The sequence below is a fragment of the Eucyclogobius newberryi genome, unplaced genomic scaffold (genome assembly GCF_026437365.1).
Source record: "Eucyclogobius newberryi isolate DKJ021-1_F unplaced genomic scaffold, fEucNew1.0.hap1 SCAF_12, whole genome shotgun sequence".
Classification (NCBI taxonomy): domain Eukaryota; kingdom Metazoa; phylum Chordata; class Actinopteri; order Gobiiformes; family Gobiidae; genus Eucyclogobius; species Eucyclogobius newberryi.
The window spans coordinates 4,825,455-4,845,242 of NW_027315746.1; the positions used below are offsets into that span (position 1 = coordinate 4,825,455).

The 19,788-nt window shown below is 43.7% G+C and overlaps 1 protein-coding gene across 2 annotated transcripts in view; it reads left to right on the forward strand.

The window, feature by feature from the left end:
* Positions 1-14,744, forward strand: part of LOC140355959 (zinc finger E-box-binding homeobox 1-like) — a 53,677-nt gene extending 38,933 nt beyond the window's left edge. For both annotated transcript variants that reach the window (XM_072440626.1, XM_072440627.1), the window contains exons 5-8: positions 6,147-6,258; positions 8,023-9,971; positions 10,471-10,648; positions 12,230-14,744. In XM_072440626.1, the coding sequence (XP_072296727.1) occupies positions 6,147-6,258; positions 8,023-9,971; positions 10,471-10,648; positions 12,230-12,765 (2,775 nt within the window). In that variant the 3' untranslated portion in view covers positions 12,766-14,744. The remainder of the gene's footprint in view (positions 1-6,146; positions 6,259-8,022; positions 9,972-10,470; positions 10,649-12,229) is intronic.
* Positions 14,745-19,788: the final 5,044 nt, after the last annotated feature.

The window sequence follows — 19,788 nt, forward strand, 5'->3', positions numbered from 1 at the left end:
TCACCTGCAGCTCCTGACCTATCACACGCCTCCTCTGCCCACCTGTCCTGCTCTGGGCCTATCAGAGCGCAGGCCTGCACTCGCCCCTCTCACCTGAGCACACACAGTACTTTTCCACTGCTCACCTGGCTCCGCCCACTTACCCCCACTTACCTGCGACGGACAAACGAGATCTGCACCGCTTTTCACAGACTCAGGGGAGAAAACTAAAGACTCAAACTAAAGACCAAAGACAAACGAATAAAAGACTAAAAGAGTCAAGAAAGACTAAAAGAGTAAAATATTAAAAGACCAAAGATCAGTTTTTTTCCCTTCTTGTTTTTAAAAAATATATATATTTGATGTTAAAAATGGCTGATGCACCAAATGATACTTCAGCAAAAAGTAACATAATAAAGCAATCAAAAAATAAAAAGCAAGTTTATTTATTGTTTTTTACAGAACAGATAAAACCATAATTAATCATCATAAAACTAATAAAAATCCTTTTATGACAAAGACAGTGGAATTATTAAACCAAGATGTCAAAAAGTAATAAAAAAATGTCATCAATATTTAAATATTTGATTTTATTCCTAAATATTCTGTCTTGAAGCTTCAGTCGCCACAGTTCAACTTTTTACAGTTTGTATCGTCCAAATAATTACAAATTACTAAGTGGCAGTAGCTCAGTGGAAGCAGTAGCTCAGTGGAAGCAGTAGCTCAGAGGCAGCAGTAGCTCAGAAGCAGTATTGACTCAGTTACTTGAGCAGCATTGACTCAGTTACTTGAGCAGTATTGACTCAGTTACTTGAGCAGCATTGACTCCGTTACTTGAGCAGCGTTGACGCCGTTACTTGAGCAGTATTGACTCAGTTACTTGAGCAGTATTGACTCAGTTACTTGAGCAGTATTGACGCCGTTACTTGAGCAGCGTTGACGTCGTTACTTGAGCAGTATTGACTCAGTTACTTGAGCACAAACACGGACGTGTGCATAGAGGTGTGAGGACTTAAAGGCGTCCTGTTCCTTTAAGGGGTTCATGCTGTGCAGAGGCAGGACAGGTGTGATTACCCTGCACTCACCTGTCGCCTCCCCCTGCCCCTCCCCCTCTCTCAAACCGCCTCAGACCAGTTCCTCTCCCTCTCTGCCTCTCTCCCTCTCTTCTGCTGCTGCTGCTGCTGCTGCTGCTGCTCGTGTGGCCTCAGTCTGGTCTTTCCCTGCACGAGGTCTGAGCCGTGTTTGCTCTGTGGACTCGACACACGCGTTTGTCCAGCTTTTGTCCAGCGGAAACACCACGTTCAGGCCCTGACCCGAGCACAGAGCGGGCTGTGGTTTGAGGTAAGGCGGCGGCCGAGTGGATTTAAACGTCTGACAGAAATGGATCCAGGTATTATAACGGCGTCTGCAGAAAAACTGCTGTTCCACCACTTTAACCGACTTTAATCTGTTGTTTTCATGGCGCAAATCGACTTTCCTGAGCGTTAAATCTGCTTTAATCTTGCGTTTTGATCGATTCTTGTATGTTCGTGTTGTTGTTGTTTTTGTCCTGCATTCGAGGAAAGTCCTGTTTTCACCTACCCCCTACATCAGCCCACTTCCCTGTGCTCAAAATGAAGACGGCACGTGACGCACTTTGGGTTAAAAAGAAAAACATGTTTCGCAGCTTGAACTGTCACGTCTTAGTTCTGAAGCGAATGGATCTTTTTCTGTCATTATTAAGATTTTTAGACATCAACGTTGCAATTTTACAATGAACAAAAGGTAAAACTATGAAGTACGTCTGTTGTAGTTTCACCTGAACTGCAATCGAGCTGATAATCCCTTAAAACCTTTTACAAGCACAGGATTTGTGTTTGTTTTGCAGTTTGTGTTTGTCTTCTCTCAATCGCTGGGTTTTAAAATGTGAAATTTGAACAGAATTCTACGTTTTAACACATGAATCGCTAATTTAATCGCAAAGTTTGTCCGAAATATTGCTGATATTTAGCCAGAATCATTCAGCTTTTCTTTCCGAGCTCTTATTTTGTCGTAAAAGTTTGAACATTTTGCACATTTCGAGTTTGAGAACTGTTTAACCCGATAAATGTAGCGGTTTTGATGAAGAATTGTCAATATTCTGTCAATTCAAATTCAACTTTCTTCATTTTTCTAGTGAATTTTAATGTGTCCAGTTTTTTTTTGCTCAAAACTCGAGCTTGAATTCAAAATCTTCTTCAGAATTTCACCACAAACTGGCTGAAAGTGACGATAAATTCAAAAGGCAGAGCAGTAAAAGTACATTTCCTGCTCTGGGGAATGTTCTGAAGTAAAGTACAAGGGTCTCGTTTATAAAGCATGTGTAAAATGTTGAAGGTTTCACGTAAAAAAAATGGAGAAAAGGGAAATCTGACACGCAAACGGTCCAAAAACTCCCGATTTGCCCCTTGAACGTTCCAGAATTTCGGCAGAAGTTTTGTTTTTTACACATTTTGATTGAAAATTCCACATTTATAAATGAGACTTCATAAAACTACCAATGACAATGACAGTATTTTACTTCTGCGCCGTTTTAAAGGGCTCAGACCAGTATTTTGCATGACAAACCTGCTGGACGAGCGAGGCATTACACACGCTCTGTTTGCAAACGACAGGAGCGGCTGATTAACGAGTGCGCAGTGATCAACATGCAAACGGCCCATTCACATGTCAATGGGACAGTTAAAGGGCCCCGACCGGCCCGGGCCACTCACTGACCTCAAACACAGTCCACATAAAGACACTTTTAATTTAGCTGAAAATTACACAAACTTTATCCCAGAAAACCCCAGTTTTTTAGGTTTATTATGTTACTTCCTGTTTGTAATTGATGACATCACAACAGGAAATTACCCAGGAAATGGCTTATCTAATGTTACCATTTTTTGTTGTTGTTGTTGACAAAGAACACCTTTTTATTTAGTTGAATTAATGTTTAAATAGTCAAAAAGCTATTTCTTTTGTGTACATTATGTACACATTTTGGATTTGTGATGTCACTTCCTGTTATTTTCTACAGCATTTTCAACCTTGTCTTCACAAACAGTTTCTTGATATGTGTAAAACTGTCATGTATATTTACAATAGGTATAAATACACCAGATAAACTAAAAAGTAGACAATATTAAAACCTGTCATTGGCCCTTTAAACCAGTGTGAGAGTTGTTTAGTCCATTTACTGGTCATTTATTTAGATAAAAACAGATATTTATGGGACGACAACAAAAAAGTTCTGGAGTGAATCATGTGTTTTAATCCAATTTATACATCTCTAACCTCTATATACTGTGTTTATTGGTACTTTTGTAGTAGTTTGTTGAGAGCAGTTTGGGTCAGATGCAATGAGAGACTTCATACTTTTCACTTACGTATTTTTAGTGAAACAACAAGAATGTATTGAAATGAAAAACAGACAAAAAAGCGAGTGCGTCGGTGCGTGCAAAAGTAAACATTTGTTGTTTTCTGACATTTTTAATTTCATAATGGCACTGTATTTGTTTTAGAGTCTGTATAATTTGAAATAGAACTACGATTGTTTTTCATGGTTGACTACTGAGGATTATTTGATTAATTGCAGTCAGCAGCAGTGTGATTGCTGTCTGTCCATCCTCTCTCTTCCCCACACTGACACTAATCACTTTTCTGTTACTGACGTTCTGTGATTTAAGTTTAATTCTTGAGTTTTGACCTCTCATCTGCTTTAGCTGACCTCTCGTCTGCCGTAGCTGACCTCTCGTCTGCCGTAGCTGACCTCTCGTCTGCCGTAGCTGACCTCTCGCTGACCTCTCGTCTGCTGTAGCTGACCTCTCGTCTGCTGTAGCTGACCTCTCGAGAGGTCAGCTACAGCAGATGAGAGGGTCAGCTACAGCAGATGAGTGGTCAGCTACAGCAGACGAGAGGTCAGCTACGACAGACGAGAGGTCAGCTACGACAGACGAGAGGTCAGCTACGACAGACGAGAGGTCAGCTACGACAGACGAGAGGTCAGCTACGACAGACGAGAGGTCAGCTACCTCTCGTCTGTCGTAGCTGACCTCTCGTCTGTCGTAGCTGACCTCTCGTCTGTCGTAGCTGACCTCTCGTCTGTCGTAGCTGACCTCTCGTCTGCTGGAGCTGACCCTCTCTCGTCTGTCGTAGCTGACCTCTCGCTGACCTCTCGTCTGCTGTAGCTGACCCTCTCTCGTCTGCTGTAGCTGACCTCTCGTCTGCTGTAGCTGACCTCTCGTCTGTCGTAGCTGACCTCTCGTCTGCTGTAGCTGACCCTCTCTCGTCTGCTGTAGCTGACCTCTCGTCTGCTGTAGCTGACCTCTCGTCTGTCGTAGCTGACCTCTCGTCTGTCGTAGCTGACCTCTCGTCTGTCGTAGCTGACCTCTCGTCTGTCGTAGCTGACCTCTCGTCTGCTGTAGCTGACCACTCATCTGCTGTAGCTGACCCTCTCATCTGCTGTAGCTGACCTCTCGTCTGCTGTAGCTGACCCTCTCTCGTCTGCTGTAGCTGACCCTCTCTCGTCTGCTGTAGCTGACCCTCTCTCGTCTGCTGTAGCTGACCTCTCATCTGCTGTAGCTGACCTCTCGTCTGCTGAAGCTGACCTCTCGTCTGCTGTAGCTGACCTCTCGTCTGTCGTAGCTGACCTCTCGTCTGCTGTAGCTGACCTCTCATCTGCTGTAACTGACCTCTCGTCTGTTGTAGCTGACCTCTCGTCTGCTGTAGCTGACCTCTCGTCTGTTGTAGCTGACCCTCTCTCGTCTGCTGTAGCTGACCTCTCGTCTGTCGTAGCTGACCTCTCGTCTGCTGTAGCTGACCTCTCGTCTGCTGTAGCTGACCTCTCGTCTGCTGTAGCTGACCTCTCGTCTGCTGTAGCTGACCTCTCTCGTCTGCTGTAGCTGACCCTCTCTCGTCTGCTGTAGCTGACCCTCTCTCGTCTGCTGTAGCTGACCCCTCGTCTGCTGTAGCTGACCCTCTCTCGTCTGCTGTAGCTGACCCTCTCTCGTCTGCTGTAGCTGACCATCTCTCGTCTGCTGTAGCTGACCCTCTCTCGTCTGCTGTAGCTGACCTCTCGTCTGCTGTAGCTGACCTCTCGTCTGCTGTAGCTGACCTCTCGTCTGTTGTAGCTGACCCTCTCTCGTCTGCTGTAGCTGACCCTCTCTCGTCTGCTGTAGCTGACCCTCTCTCGTCTGCTGTAGCTGACCTCTCGTCTGTCGTAGCTGACCTCTCGTCTGCTGTAGCTGACCCTCTCTCGTCTGCTGTAGCTGACCCTCTCTCGTCTGTCGTAGCTGACCTCTCGTCTGCTGTAGCTGACCTCTCGTCTGCTGTAGCTGACCTCTCGTCTGCTGTAGCTGACCTCTCGTCTGCTGTAGCTGACCCCTCGTCTGCTGTAGCTGACCCTCTCTCGTCTGCTGTAGCTGACCCTCTCTCGTCTGCTGTAGCTGACCTCTCGTCTGCTGTAGCTGACCTCTCGTCTGCTGTAGCTGACCCTCTCTCGTCTGCTGTAGCTGACCTCTCGTCTGCCGTAGCTGACCTCTCATCTGCTGTAACTGACCTCTCGTCTGTTGTAGCTGACCTCTCGTCTGTCGTAGCTGACCTCTCGTCTGCTGTAGCTGACCTCTCGTCTGCTGTAGCTGACCTCTTGTCTGCTGTAGCTGACCTCTCGTCTGCTGTAGCTGACGCTCTCTCATCTGCTGTAGCTGACCCTCTCTCGTCTGCTGTAGCTGACCTCTCGTCTGTCGTAGCTGACCTCTCGTCTGCTGTAGCTGACCCTCTCTCGTCTGCTGTAGCTGACCTCTCTCGTCTGCTGTAGCTGACCTCTCTCGTCTGCTGTAGCTGACCTCTCGTCTGCTGTAGCTAACCTCTCGTCTGCTGTAGCTGACCTCTTGTCTGCTGTAGCTGACCTCTCGTCTGCTGTAGCTGACCCTCTCTCATCTGCTGTAGCTGACCCTCTCTCGTCTGCTGTAGCTGACCTCTCGTCTGTCGTAGCTGACCTCTCGTCTGCTGTAGCTGACCTTTCGTCTGCTGTAGCTGACCTTTCGTCTGCTGTAGCTGACCTCTCGTCTGCTGTAGCTGACCTCTCTCGTCTGCTGTAGCTGACCTCTCGTCTGCTGTAGCTGACCTCTCGTCTGCTGTAGCTGACCTCTCGTCTGTTTTTTCCTCAGACTCAGAGGCACAGCTCGGGCTCTGGAGGGACGCGCAAGTTCAAATGCAACGAATGCTCCAAAGCCTTTAAGTACAAGCACCACCTGAAGGAGCACCTGCGCATCCACAGCGGTGAGTCACCAAGCCACACCATCTCCATGGCAACGCCACGTCATCTCCATGGCAACGCCACGTCATCTCCATGGCAACGCTCGGGTATAGGTTCCAAAAACGCCACGAATAACCCACCGTGGCCATTAATATTCGCTGTATTAACTCTGAAACAAGTGACTCCACAGAACATTTCAGTGTTTTTGTTGTTTAAAAGTACAAAGGAATGAAAGTACTGCATTCTAAAAGTACGTGTACTTTATAGAAGACGTTTGTGTGCACTAAGAAGAACATCATTTACGGAGCACTCTAAAGCGCAGAAATACCCATGTTGGATCAGACCATCTCGAGGTCCCTGGTCCGTATGTGAAGGCCGGTTTGACCTTGGTTTTGACCTTGGATTTGACCTGGTTTGGTTCCGTGTTTAGTCCCGGTCTCACTGCTGTGAGTGTAAAAGTGAACGTGGCATGACTTTAACTCTCTGGTGTCTGGATTTAAACATTAACCTGAAGGAGCTGAAGTCTGGTCTCCGTGGAAACCTGGCCGAGCTGTGCATTTATTAATCTAAATAACCCTCATGTCGTTGGTGCAACAATTGGACCAGGATTTGTGTTTTTAATCAATCATTTAACCATGGAACAGATTGTCATAGCAGAGGTGGGCGATATCGACAGAACGTTCATGCGATATCTTCACGTTTAAATCAGGAATGTTCTAAAATGTGTCTCTAAATGACACAAAACATTACAATTAACCACGAAAGAGCAGAAATACTACTTTATAACCGTTTTTGGAAGATTACGCCAGATTTTTCTGTTAATTTTATTCATAATCAGCTCGTTTTGCTATAGTTTAAAGTACCGCATTTTCTGGACTATAAGTCGCACCTGAGTATAAGTGGCATTTTTGGGGGAAATTAATTTGATAATATCCAAGACCAAGAACAGACATTTCATCTTGACGCTAACACCTTCAGCTACATGACGTATGCTAACGCTAACACCTTCAGCTACATGACGTATGCTAACGCTAACACCTTCAGCTACATGACGTATGCTAACGCTAACACCTTCAGCTACATGATGTATGCTAACGTTAACACCTTCAGCTACATGACGTATGCTAACGCTAACACCTTCAGCTACATGACGTATGCTAACGCTAACACCTTCAGCTACATGAGGCACAGACAGAACTGTGGTAAGTGTCTGGTATGTTAACGTAACATATGAACAGTTATTCAGATAACTATAGCATAAAGAACATGCTAACAAGTTTAGCAAAGCATCAGTTTTACCCCAAATCACTAAATCCACTGAATTCTTCTTCCTCTGTGTCACTTCTAAACAACTCCACAAACTCCAGAGGAAGAGGAAGTGCAGATTCTTCTTCTGCGTCGCTTAGAGCCTAGAGCGCCCTCTTGTGGTCGTCAGTGTGGAAATAATGAATAACATCACATATAAGTCGCTCTGGAGTATAAGTCGCACCCCGGACAAAACTATGAAAAAAATGTGTGACTTATAGTCTGGAAAATAGGGTATGGATGAGACACTCATCCATACTCGACAACAATTGCGGGATCATACATTTGTTGCATAAACCTCCATCTACATCTGTTGGCATAAAGTATGTTTTTGTTTAGTTTTTAATCAGCCTTGTTAACTTTGAAGACTTGTACGCCTAAAAGTAAGACTAAACCGTCTAAAAATAAGACTAAACCATCTAAAAGTAAGACTAAGCCTTTTAAAAGTTGACTGAACTCTTTGTTTCTCTCGTGTTTTCCAGGCGAGAAACCCTACGAATGCTCCAACTGCCACAAGCGCTTCTCGCACTCGGGCTCGTACAGTTCCCACATCAGCAGTAAAAAGTGCGCGCCGGCCTTCTTCCCCAATGGCCTGCACCACCCGCCGCTGAAGCCGCACCAGATCGTCCCGTCCGCCGCCCCCGTGGCCATCGCGCCGGCCCGAAACATGGACAGCAAACCCCTGCAGGAGCACATCCCGCTCACGCAGATCAAAACCGAGCCGGTCGAGGAGGACATCAAGCCGGTGCTGGTCAACGGGGTCAACCGGACGGGCGTTTCCGGTCTGCCCCCGGGCGTGGCGATGGTGGTGCCGACGATGGGGCTGATGTCGCCGATCGGCATCAACATCAACGACCTGCAGAACGTGCTCGGGAAGGTGTTGGCGAACAGCGGCGCGCAGGGGAAGCAGGGGTTCGTCGTCCAGCAGCCGCAGCAGCAGATCATCAGCCTGCCGGCGTTTGTGGACCACGACGGAACCACCAAGATCATCATAAACTACAGCATTAGCCCGACCGCTGCGACCACGGCGAACACGCAGCCGGCGTCGACGGCGGTGAAGAACGGTCCGCCCACGGCCTCCGCGGTCCCCATAGTCGCGGCGGCGCCGATTCCGAGCAAAACGGAGCAGTCGTGCGCGTCGGGCGGTCAGGAATTCCCGACCGATCTGAGCCTTTCGAAACGAGTGAAAGAAGAGCCCCTCTCGGACGACGACTTGGGGATCGTGATCAGCAAAACGGAATCGTTTGCGGAGATGACAAAATCGACGGGTTGTTTACTGTGCGAAGAATGCCCGGAGCATTTGGAGGCGATTCACTTACTCCAGCATCGTAAAGCGGCCAACTGCGAGGCCGTGGACAGCGCCGCGCTCGACCCGTCGTTCGCGGATCTGCTGAGCGAGGCCGGCGTGATGCTGGACGACCCGAGCCCGGCCGACGACGTCCTGTCCGTGCTGAGAAAGGCGCTGGCTTCCAACGCTCGCCCGGGCAACGCTGAGCTGGAGAGGATCGCGCGGAAGATCAGCATCCCCGCGGAGGTCGTGCGGAAGTGGTTCGGGAAGATGAACAGGAGCCGAAAGAAGGCGGTGAAGAGAAAGAATAGTCCTGAGCAAGCGCAGGATCTTTCAATTAAAGGAAAGACGATTGATTTAGAAATGCAGGAAGAACAAGACGACGAGCAGGCGAGAAAGGAATGCTTAAAGTCGAAAGAGGATTTGACGACGAACGAAACGCCAAACAAAGATGTCATCGTGATTCATGAACCAAATAACATGGCGGAACCGATGGAAGACAGTACAAACGAGGACGGTAATGCAGCGAAAGAAAGTGCTAAAGAGCGCCACGACGATGTAACGGCGGTACAAGTCGTAAAGGACGATGATAAAGTGATGGAGGACAAAACGAAGGAAGACGTTACGACGGACGAACAGGCAAAGGACGTAACGCAAGAAGCCTCAAAACCGCAAAGCACTTCTCTAGCTCCTTCCAGCGCCAAAAAGGATTTACAAATCACCATCAAAACCGAACCGGAAGATCCAAGCGCGGCCGATTCTGAAACTCAACCACTGGACTTGTCTCTGCCCAAACCCGCCACTCCAGAACCGACGGAAACGGCCGAAGGAATGCCGCCAGGAACCGCCAAACTGGAGACGACGCCCTTGAATCTGGCGTGCATCAGCAAAGACCAGCTGGAGCCGCGGGCGCTGTACGTGACCACGCCGCAAAGCGGGAACTCCAACTTCGTGACGGCGACGCAGATCCCGACGCTGGTGGCCATCGCGGGGCAGGGGACGGTCGGGTGCCTCAGCGCCATCAACCCGGCGACCAAGCAGCGCACCATCCTGATCCCGCAGCTCACCTACACGTACGGGTCGACCGCCGGGAGCGACGCCGCGGGAAAGACGGTGCTGCTCAACGGGCACAAGGCCATCAAGGTCGGTGGAGGTCGCACGCTTGACCGAAAATGTGGCGGTCGTTTTCTAATCGTGTTTTTAATGTTGAGATCTGCTGCCAATAAGAGCACGAGATTTGGAGGAAGAAATGTGAATATTTGTTTGTGTTAAATGGCAATGACTGAAAGCAGCGCCGTGATTAATCGACTGATCGTAATTTGCTATGAAAAATAAACTTGGTCGTTATCTGGACAAAACAGAGACGCGTGCGAAAAGACCTTTTATTACATTAAGACAGCGGCATTTTTAAATCTTTCTCAGTATTACACTTTATTCATAAATACCTAGAAGCGTTTAGACATCATATTTACACCACATGACAAGTCGACTAAAATAATCCTTAGTTTAAAAAGACGGTATTGTTATATGTGCACTTTAAAGTATGTGCACTTTAAAGTATGTGCACTTTAAAGTATGTGCACTTTAAAGTACGTGCACTTTTAAGTACGTGCACTCAGCTGTGTGTCTTGCTCTGCGTCAGGTGGAGAAGAAGGACAAGGCGGTGAGCGTTCAGAAGAGTGCGCCCCCTGCAGGAGGACAAGGGAACGACCTGGACAGTAAGAAGCTGAAGCTGGATCACGGAGTGTTTCCCTGTGACTTGTGCTGCAAAGTGTTCCAGAAGGCCAGCTCCCTGCTGCGCCACAAATACGAGCACACAGGTACTACAAATACTACTACTACTTCCAATACCACCTCTACTGCCAGTACCACCAGTACTACTACTACAAACCACTACTACCTCTACTACCAATACTACCAGTACTACAAACCTCTACTACCAATACTACCAGTACTATAGATCTCTACTACCAGTACTACAGACCTCTACTACCAGTACTACAAACTTCTACTACCAGTACTACAAACCTCTACTACCACTACTACAAACCTCTACTACCACTACTACAAACCTCTACTACCAGTACTACAGACCTCTACTACCAGTACTACAAACCTCTACTACCAGTACTACCACTACTACAGACCTGTACTACCAGTACTACAAACCAATACTACCAGTACTACAGACCTCTACTACCAGTACTACAAACCAATACTACCAGTACTACAGACCTCTACTACCAGTACTACAAACCTCTACTACCAATACTACCAGTACTACAAACCTCTACTACCAATACTACCAGTACTACAGACCTCTACTACCAGTACTACAGACCTCTACTACCAGTACTACAGACCTCTACTACCAGTACTACAAACCTCTACTACCAATACGACCAGTACTACCACTACTACTACTACAAACCTCTACTACCTCTACTACCAGCACTACAGACCTCTACTACCAGTACTACCACTACTACAAACCTCTACTACCTCTACTACCAGCACTACAGACCTCTACTACCAGTACTACCACTACTACAGACCTCTACTACCAGTACTACAGACCTGTACTACCAGTACTACAAACCTCTACTACCACTACTACAAACCTCTACTACCAGTACTACCACTACTACAGACCTGTACTACCAGTACTACAGACCTCTACTACCAGTACTACAGACCTCTACTACCAGTACTACAAACCAATACTACCAGTACTACAGACCTCTACTACCAGTACTACAAACCTCTACTACCAATACTACCAGTACTACAAACCTCTACTACCAATACGACCAGTACTACAGACCTCTACTACCAGTACTACAGACCTCGACTACCAGTACTACAAACCTCTACTACCAATACTACCAGTACTACAAACCTCTACTACCAATACGACCAGTACTACAGACCTCTACTACCAGTACTACAGACCTCTACTACCAGTCCTACAGACCTCGACTACCAGTACTACAGACCTCTACTACCAGTACTACAGACCTCGACTACCAGTACTACAGACCTCGACTACCAGTACGACAAACCTCTACTACCAGTACTACAAACCTCTACTACCAATACTACCAGTACGACAAACCTCTACTACCTCTACTCTCTGTTCAGTTTCATCTGGGATTGAGCGACTCTCACTGACGTGGGAGAAGAACCACAGAAAAGTCGACACACATGATGTAACGTAGTATTACAGAATAAATATGACGTGAGGGAGACATTTAGCATTAGCCGTGTTAGCGTGAAAGTTGAATCGACTGAAACTGAAATGTCGTAATGTTTGAGTGAAATAACCAAACAGTTCAGTTCCTCTTGTGGCTCAAACCGTCATGACACTTTTTTCTAATGAGTTGTTTCCTTGTGTCCTCCAGGGAAGCGTCCTCACGAGTGCGTCGTGTGCAAGAAGGCGTTCAAACACAAGCACCACCTGATCGAGCACGCCCGCCTCCACACGGGCATCAAACCCTACGAGTGCGACAAGTGCGGCAAGCGCTTCTCTCACTCGGGCTCGTACTCGCAGCACATGAACCACCGCTACTCCTACTGCAAGCCCAACCCCTTCTGCTCCTCCTCCTCCGTCTCCGCCTCCTCCTCCTCCTCGTCGCCGCCGGCCGAGACGCTCGACCACCGCTACTACGCCGCGCGCTCGCCGTCGTCCAAGCGGGCGCAGAGCAACGGCGGGGCGCACACCAGCGAGGACGACGAGGAGGAGGACGAGGAGGAGGACGACGAGTACGAGGAAGAAGCCATGTGCATGGAGGATATCCGAGTGGTGCAAGTGGACGAGTTCGGCGGTCAGGACGAGGAGGAGAGCGGGGAGGAGATGGAGGTGGAACTCGGGGAGGGGTCCGACGAGGACTCGGAAGGAAACAACAACGCCGGAGGCAAAGACAAAAACGCCAAATGATGAGAAAAGAGAGAAAAAAAGTCAAAAACCGCTAAAGACGCTAAAGCTGCAGTGAGAGAACGCGGTCCGGTCGCTTCTTCTTCTTCTTCTTCTTGGCCCACTACTGTGTACAAAAGCCCGGCGTGCCTGAACTTGTGGAAAAAATATGAATAATCAGTGTTAAAAATTGTTTATAGAAGATTTTAAAAGCTCACCCGATGACGTTTTTAGACTTGTTACTGAATTATACCAGGTTGTTATTACGGGGGAGCGTTTGTGCCGAGCCTTACGGTAAAATGACACTTTGAAATGAGGACATGAACCGCGTGTTTGTTTTCCATAGTTTTCCTCATAGTTTTATCTCGTTGTGTTATTATTTTTTAACTGTAAAAACCTTACAAAACAGTATTCAGGAGGAAACTATGACTAAAAACATCTTTGAAATTGCGCAGTGCCATAAAGTTGCCAACCAGACCGTATTATCCCGCTAGATTTTAACATGCATATTCACGACCCAAACCACCGTGACTCATCAAATGTTAGTTTTTCCTTTTAAAAGCGGGAAATTTGTGTTGAATTTTCACCAAAAACATGTATTTTCCTTGAATAATTTAATGTGAATTAGACACAGAACGCATAGTAGCACTTTTAACTATTTTACTTCCACAAACTAGTATTTTGAACGTGTTAGTGGCCAATATCCACTTTTTACGGTGACACTTTAGTTTACGGATCATATTCACGGATAACTCGTGGTAGAGGCAAACTAGATCTTTGTTTAGTGTTTATAAAGTACTTTTTCTATTAAAGTTTTACTCTGTACGACTGTATTTAACGACCATTTACCCATCGACTGTTTCTTTCCGTCAATAATACTCGTAATCGCAGTATTTTTTAGCGCCGTATGGATGTTATTGGACATTATCTTAAGTTTTATCTTAACGTTTGCATCGGTAAGTTCTTCATAAACACGACTTAAAACCTGAATAACCACTAACTAACCTGAAGTCGGGCTGTACCGATTAATCGACCGATCATCCGTCGATTATAAATTATATTCTCTGGACTAAACGGACTCTAGAACGCATGCAAAAACATATCAAATTTAATATATTCAGTGGCATTATTAAATCAAATTGTCCAAATGGAATAAACTAACAGATTTTCATTAATAATACACTATTTTGAAGCCTTAATTCAGCTTTTGTTTGGTTGAAAATGTATTTAAAACGTATAAAAATGAACTAAATGTATTTAAAACGTATAAAAATCGACTGAAATGATCATAAGTTGCAGCTCTAGTCCATATTTTACAACTTATAACGATTTCAAATGTCCCCTAAACTTAAGTGTCACCACCTTTTTTACATTTTTTATACTTGCATCTTGACAAAATGTGTAAAACGTTACATTTAATGACACAAAAATCACACGTTAAAGTCAAAACTATTTCGTGAAATGTTTTTTTTTTTCAACGACCGCGACATTAACGTATCCGATCGTTTGTCGTTTCCAGCGCTTTTAGTCCAGTATTTACCGCATCATTCCTCGTCTCTGTGCCTCTGGGCAAGTCGGCGGACAAGTGGCTGCCACGTTCTGCCTTTTGGCCTCTCTTTAAACGACCCAAACTGCAGGATTTAGACGCTTTTCTCGGCGATATTTGCTCCTCCGCCGACGACAAACTCATTAAAAACCCTCTGGAACTTTTACCGTAACGCTCTGTGTAAACGCGCCTCCACTTTTACCGTCTCGTCTCTTTTTTTTGTTCATTTTGTCAGTGTTACTAACCCTTGTTCTCGCATTTTAACCTGTAAAAAGAAGTGGTTACAGATTTCTATACCTTTTTATTGCCAATGAAGTTTTCCTAAATCAGTATTTTTGAGTTGAACGAACAACGACCTCTGCACTACAGTATTCCTGTTTTACCGACGGATACACGCCTCATGCATCAGTGTTATTATTGTTATTGTGTGTATAAACGTGCACTAGCTAGCCACCCGTGTCCGTGTTAGCGTGTTCTTTTTTTCAGTTGGTTTACGTGTCCGTGCTAGCTAGCCTTTTAACGCTGCAAAACAAAACAAAAAAAGAAGGAAAAAAACTAGCATCGAAATGAGTTGAAAAATTGTTCGTTTTCGGCAAAATTGAAGAAAAGTTTGTGCTTTTTTTTTTTTTTTTTTTTTTTTTTTTTTTTGTCGATTTTGTGAAAACTAAAGAGGATCCAAATAAATAAATGGGATTAATTTAACTCTTTTTAACTTTTCTGAATGGATTTGATACAATTTTAGCTTGAAATAGAGATGGGAGACATGTAAACAGTGGGTAATGTTGTTTAGGAGATATGCAAAATTAGAATATCACATTTTTCAAAAAAAAATTTAGCACATTTCAGATGTTTTTTTTTTACAATATCGTCTTGATTATTGGTTAAAAAGATATTGCAATATTCATTTTTGTCACTAACAATGGCCTCCAGCTCGAAATGCAAAAATAAATCTCTTTATTTCCAAATAAGTGAATAATTAAGCTTCAAATAAGTGACTTTTTAATATAAAGTCCTTTTTATTCGTTGTTTGGAAACTAGAGCTGGACGTCATTAACAATAAAATGAATATCTCAATAGTTTTTTTGAATGTTTTTAACAATATTCAGACGATATTATGTTAAAAATGTAGTTAAACGCAATATTCTATTCAAATTATAACCATAAAAGTGAAGAAATGTCACTTTGTTCTGTATTTAAACATTACACTTTAGTTTTTTTCAACTTTTACTGTATTTTTTTTTACAATATTCAAATTTTGCATATCTAAAAAAACGAAATGTCTCAGTTCAAGTCGTAAATTAATCGATTTCTTTTAAATTGATTAATTCACGACTTGACAATTAGATATTTTAGTTAAATTTAAGTCATAATTTCATCTAAACTAATGAAACTTAAACAAATTAATCCCAGTTCACGTAGTAAACTAACCCAAACTAGTGAGATGTACTAATATTTGGTTTTAACTCACGCAGATGTGTCTTTTTCGCGGTGTTTGTCGTGTCTTTTTCGCGGCGTTTGTCGTGTCGTAGCGGGGAACGTGTTTCGCCTTAAAACGCAAAATCGCTTTCATGGAAGAGAAAAAAAATCGTTTTTTACCAAAATTTTCGTCCGGAAAAAAAACGATCAGGGAAAAGCGGACGAAGCCGACGCCGTAGCAACGATTCATCACAACAACAAAAAGCATCTGAATGAAAGTCAATGGGAAAGAAAGAGTCACGTGGGGTTTGGCGACATCTGGTGGTGACGACGCAGAAAAAATGACGAGTTTGAGCAGTTTAATGACGTTTAAAGCCTCACGATTGGTCGAGAGCAGATGTGGGCGTGTGTTTTACTCTTACGTCAATCAAATATGTTTAATTAACTTTGGTTTTTAATTGACTTTTCTCACTGACAAAATCGACACGTGACAAAAGCTGCGACTAACGAATTACTTTGACAACCGTTAAATCCAGCGACGATTATTTTGATTAAATTGTTCTTTCCGGCAAAAAAAAAAGCTTCAAATTTGATTTTTTTCAACTAAATTTAACCCAGATGAAGCTAAAACGATGATTGTAACGGGTTTGATGCTTCGTCCGAGTCGTAAAACCACATAATCCTTCTACGATGGCTAAATTAGTTGATGATTTATTGATTGACGAGCCCAGATTTAGTGCTTTATTTAATCGTTTGTGTTTTATTCTTCCAGTTACATCGACTTCAAGCTCTAACTCCAGTCGATTCTTGAACCGCGACTCGAAAACAAACCGGACTAAAACGCGCGCGAAAAAGGCCGTTTGGAACAAAAATGTCGGCGTTATTAAACCAAAATGTTCCGCGACACATGCTCGTGATGTGAACGTGTTCTGCATCAGAACGCTTCAGCTGCTGGAGTTTCACCTTTTACTTGGTCCAAAATGCGTTTAAAAAGTCAGAAACCAGAACTAAACCAGAACTAAACCAGGACTTAACCTGAACTAAACTAAAACCAAACCAGGACTAAACCAGAACTAAACTAGAACTAAACCAGAACTAAACTAGAACTAAACCAGAACTAAACTAGATCTAATCCAGAACTAAACCAGAACCAAACCAGAACTAAACGCTGCTGTGGCTGGTCCCATTGACTCTCCTTCACGTCTTCCTCTGCTCTTGGTGTTTGGCGGTCTGTGTTTCCGTCTCGGCTCTGAGTCTGCCCCCTGCTGGCTGCAGCTGCCTTATGCAAAACGACCCTGTGCTGTTACCGTGCCATTCAAACCGCCGCGTTCCTTTTTCCCGCTTTGGACTCAAATGTGACGACCGTTTCGCCGCCGACGTCCGGTAAACGCTTTTCAAATCGAGCGTTTACAGGAAGCGGCTCGTTTCTGTTCGACTCGCTTTACCCGGTTTACGACTTTTAACAGTTTTAACGGTTGGAATTCGGGATGTAACAGAAGCCGACAGTCACGCGTAACAGAGTTCAAGCACTTTTTTAGTTGTGATTCTTTAGAAAATGACGTGTCGAGGCATTTTTTAATTCAAAATGGAAAATCTCGTGATAAATGTCAAAAGTTTTGTGATAAATGTGATAAATGTCTGTTACATCCTGAATTTAAACTCAGATCTGCTTAAATTTGAGTTGGTGAGTGATTGAAAATTTTGACGATTTTACTGTTACTAAAGACGCCAAAGCTAAACCAGGAAAAAGGCCAAAACAAACGACTTTAATAGATTATTAGTCATTGTTTGGTCTGGAATGTTCCGCAGCATGGCATTAAACTAATCTATCTCGGATTCATTCATTTACAGGTGTTTTTAAGGCTCAAAAACACATTAAAATCCTTTGCGTTTCGAGGCAGCGCTCCAGCAGAAAAGTGACGCAGCTTTAGCGCTAATGCTAACGCTAGCGCCGCGCTCACGTCACATTTCCTTCCAAAGCCGTTTCCTCCTGTGATGGAGCCAGTATTATTTATGTTGTTTACGTCACTCGCACGTTTGTTTTACTGATGTTTGTGACTCAAGATGTTTCCTTTTCTCTTCAAACTTTAGATTTAACGTTCAGGGAGCGACAGGAGCGACAGGAGCGACGATACTGACGCTAACACGTGTTTACCACTTGTTTATCACGTGTTTACCACTTGTTTATCACGTGTTTACCACTTGTTTACCTCGTGTTTACCACTCACAATCTGGCAACTGTGGGTCCTGGAAGAATGTGGGGCTAAAGTGGGACAAAAACCAGGACTAAACCCGGCTCAAGACCTTTGTGTGATCACGAGAACCAGAACTAAACCAGAACTAAACTAGAACTAAACCAGAACTAAACCAGAACTAAACCAAAACTAAACCAGAACTAAATTAGAACTAAACCAGAACTAAACCAGAACTAAACCAAAACTAAACCAGAACTAAATTAGAACTAAACCAGAACTAAACCAGAACTAAACTAGAACTAAACCAGAACTAAACCAGAACTAAACTAGAACTAAACCAAAACTAAACCAGAACTAAATTAGAACTAAACCAGAACTAAACCAGAACTAAACCAGAACTAAACCAGAACTAAACTAGAACCAAACCAGAACTAAACTAGAACTAAACCAAAAACTAAACTAGAACTAAACCAGAACTAAACCAAAACTAAACCAGAACTAAACTAGAACTAAACCAGAACTAAACCAAAACTAAACCAGAACCAAATTAGAACTAAACCAGAACTAAACTAGAACTAAACCAGAACTAAACTAGAACTAAACCAGAACTAAACTAGAACTTAACCAGAACTAAACCAGAACTAAACTAGAACTAAACTAGAACTTAACCAGAACTAAACCAGAACTAAACTAGAACTTAACCAGAACTAAACCAGAACTAAACTAGAACTAAACCAAAACTAAACCAGAACTAAACCAGAACCAAACCAGAACTAAACCAGCACTAAACCAGAACTAAACTAGAACTAAAGCAGATCTAAGCCAGAACTAAACAAGAACTAAACCAGAACTAAATTTGAACAGATGGTAGATTTAGAGTATCATTTGTTAAAGAAAATGGGTTAAAACTAGAACCAAGCTGGGACTAAACTAAGACTAAACAAGAACCAAACTGGGACAATTGTGAGTTTCCAGGGTAGATGTGTCAGTTAGTTAAAATTTGTCAAAATTACTCATTTCCAGCCTCAAAATTGTGTTTGAGCTTCATAAAAAGTAGAATTGATGGTAAAGTGTGTGAATCGTCTGTGGATACAATGATGGGCTCAACATTTATACTAAAGTCTTGAAGTATTTGTCCAGTGTCACAATCTGTCGCTCCCGTCACTCCTCAGACCCACGAGCCAATCAGAGCGCGGAAACGCCTCACAAACCCCGCCCCTCTCTCAGACAAACAGCTGCGATTGGTCTGTTTCACTCCGAACTAAAAGCCATTCAGTCGTGACATAGGAAACGAGCGTTTAACGAAGTAAAAATAGGACTTGACAAACATTAGTGAATGTTACTTTTACCGAACAGTGTTTTTTATCATTTTATTCACTTTATCTGTGTTTTGTTCTTTTTTCTTTTTTTTTCAATGGCAGTATTTTGTTTTCCCTTTTCACCGAAATAAATGTGTAGGACTTTTTTTTTTATATATAAATATATATATTTACGAGTCATTTATTATTATTATTACTGTTATGATTTTGTATTTGACTTTTATTTATTTGTCAAACGGTGTCGTGTACAATGCTCACCTTTGTCAATAATATATTTTAGTACAAAACGAACAAACTTTCATCTCTTCTAATGTGGTTCTGGGAGAGAGAGTTTGTCACAGTGAAAATTCAAGATCTTCTGGTGAAACTGTGACTTTTTGTCGCTCGTTACTGCGTCGCCCAAAGTGTGAAAGTATCTGCAATATTTAGATTCAATTCATCTTTTAAAGGACGAGGCAAAATGGTTGTATTGTTTGTTTTTGAGAAGAAGAAATCGCCCGTCTCAGAACTTCTTCTCTGCGTTTAGTTTTACCGTATTTTCCGGAGTATAAGTCGCACCAGCCAAAAAATG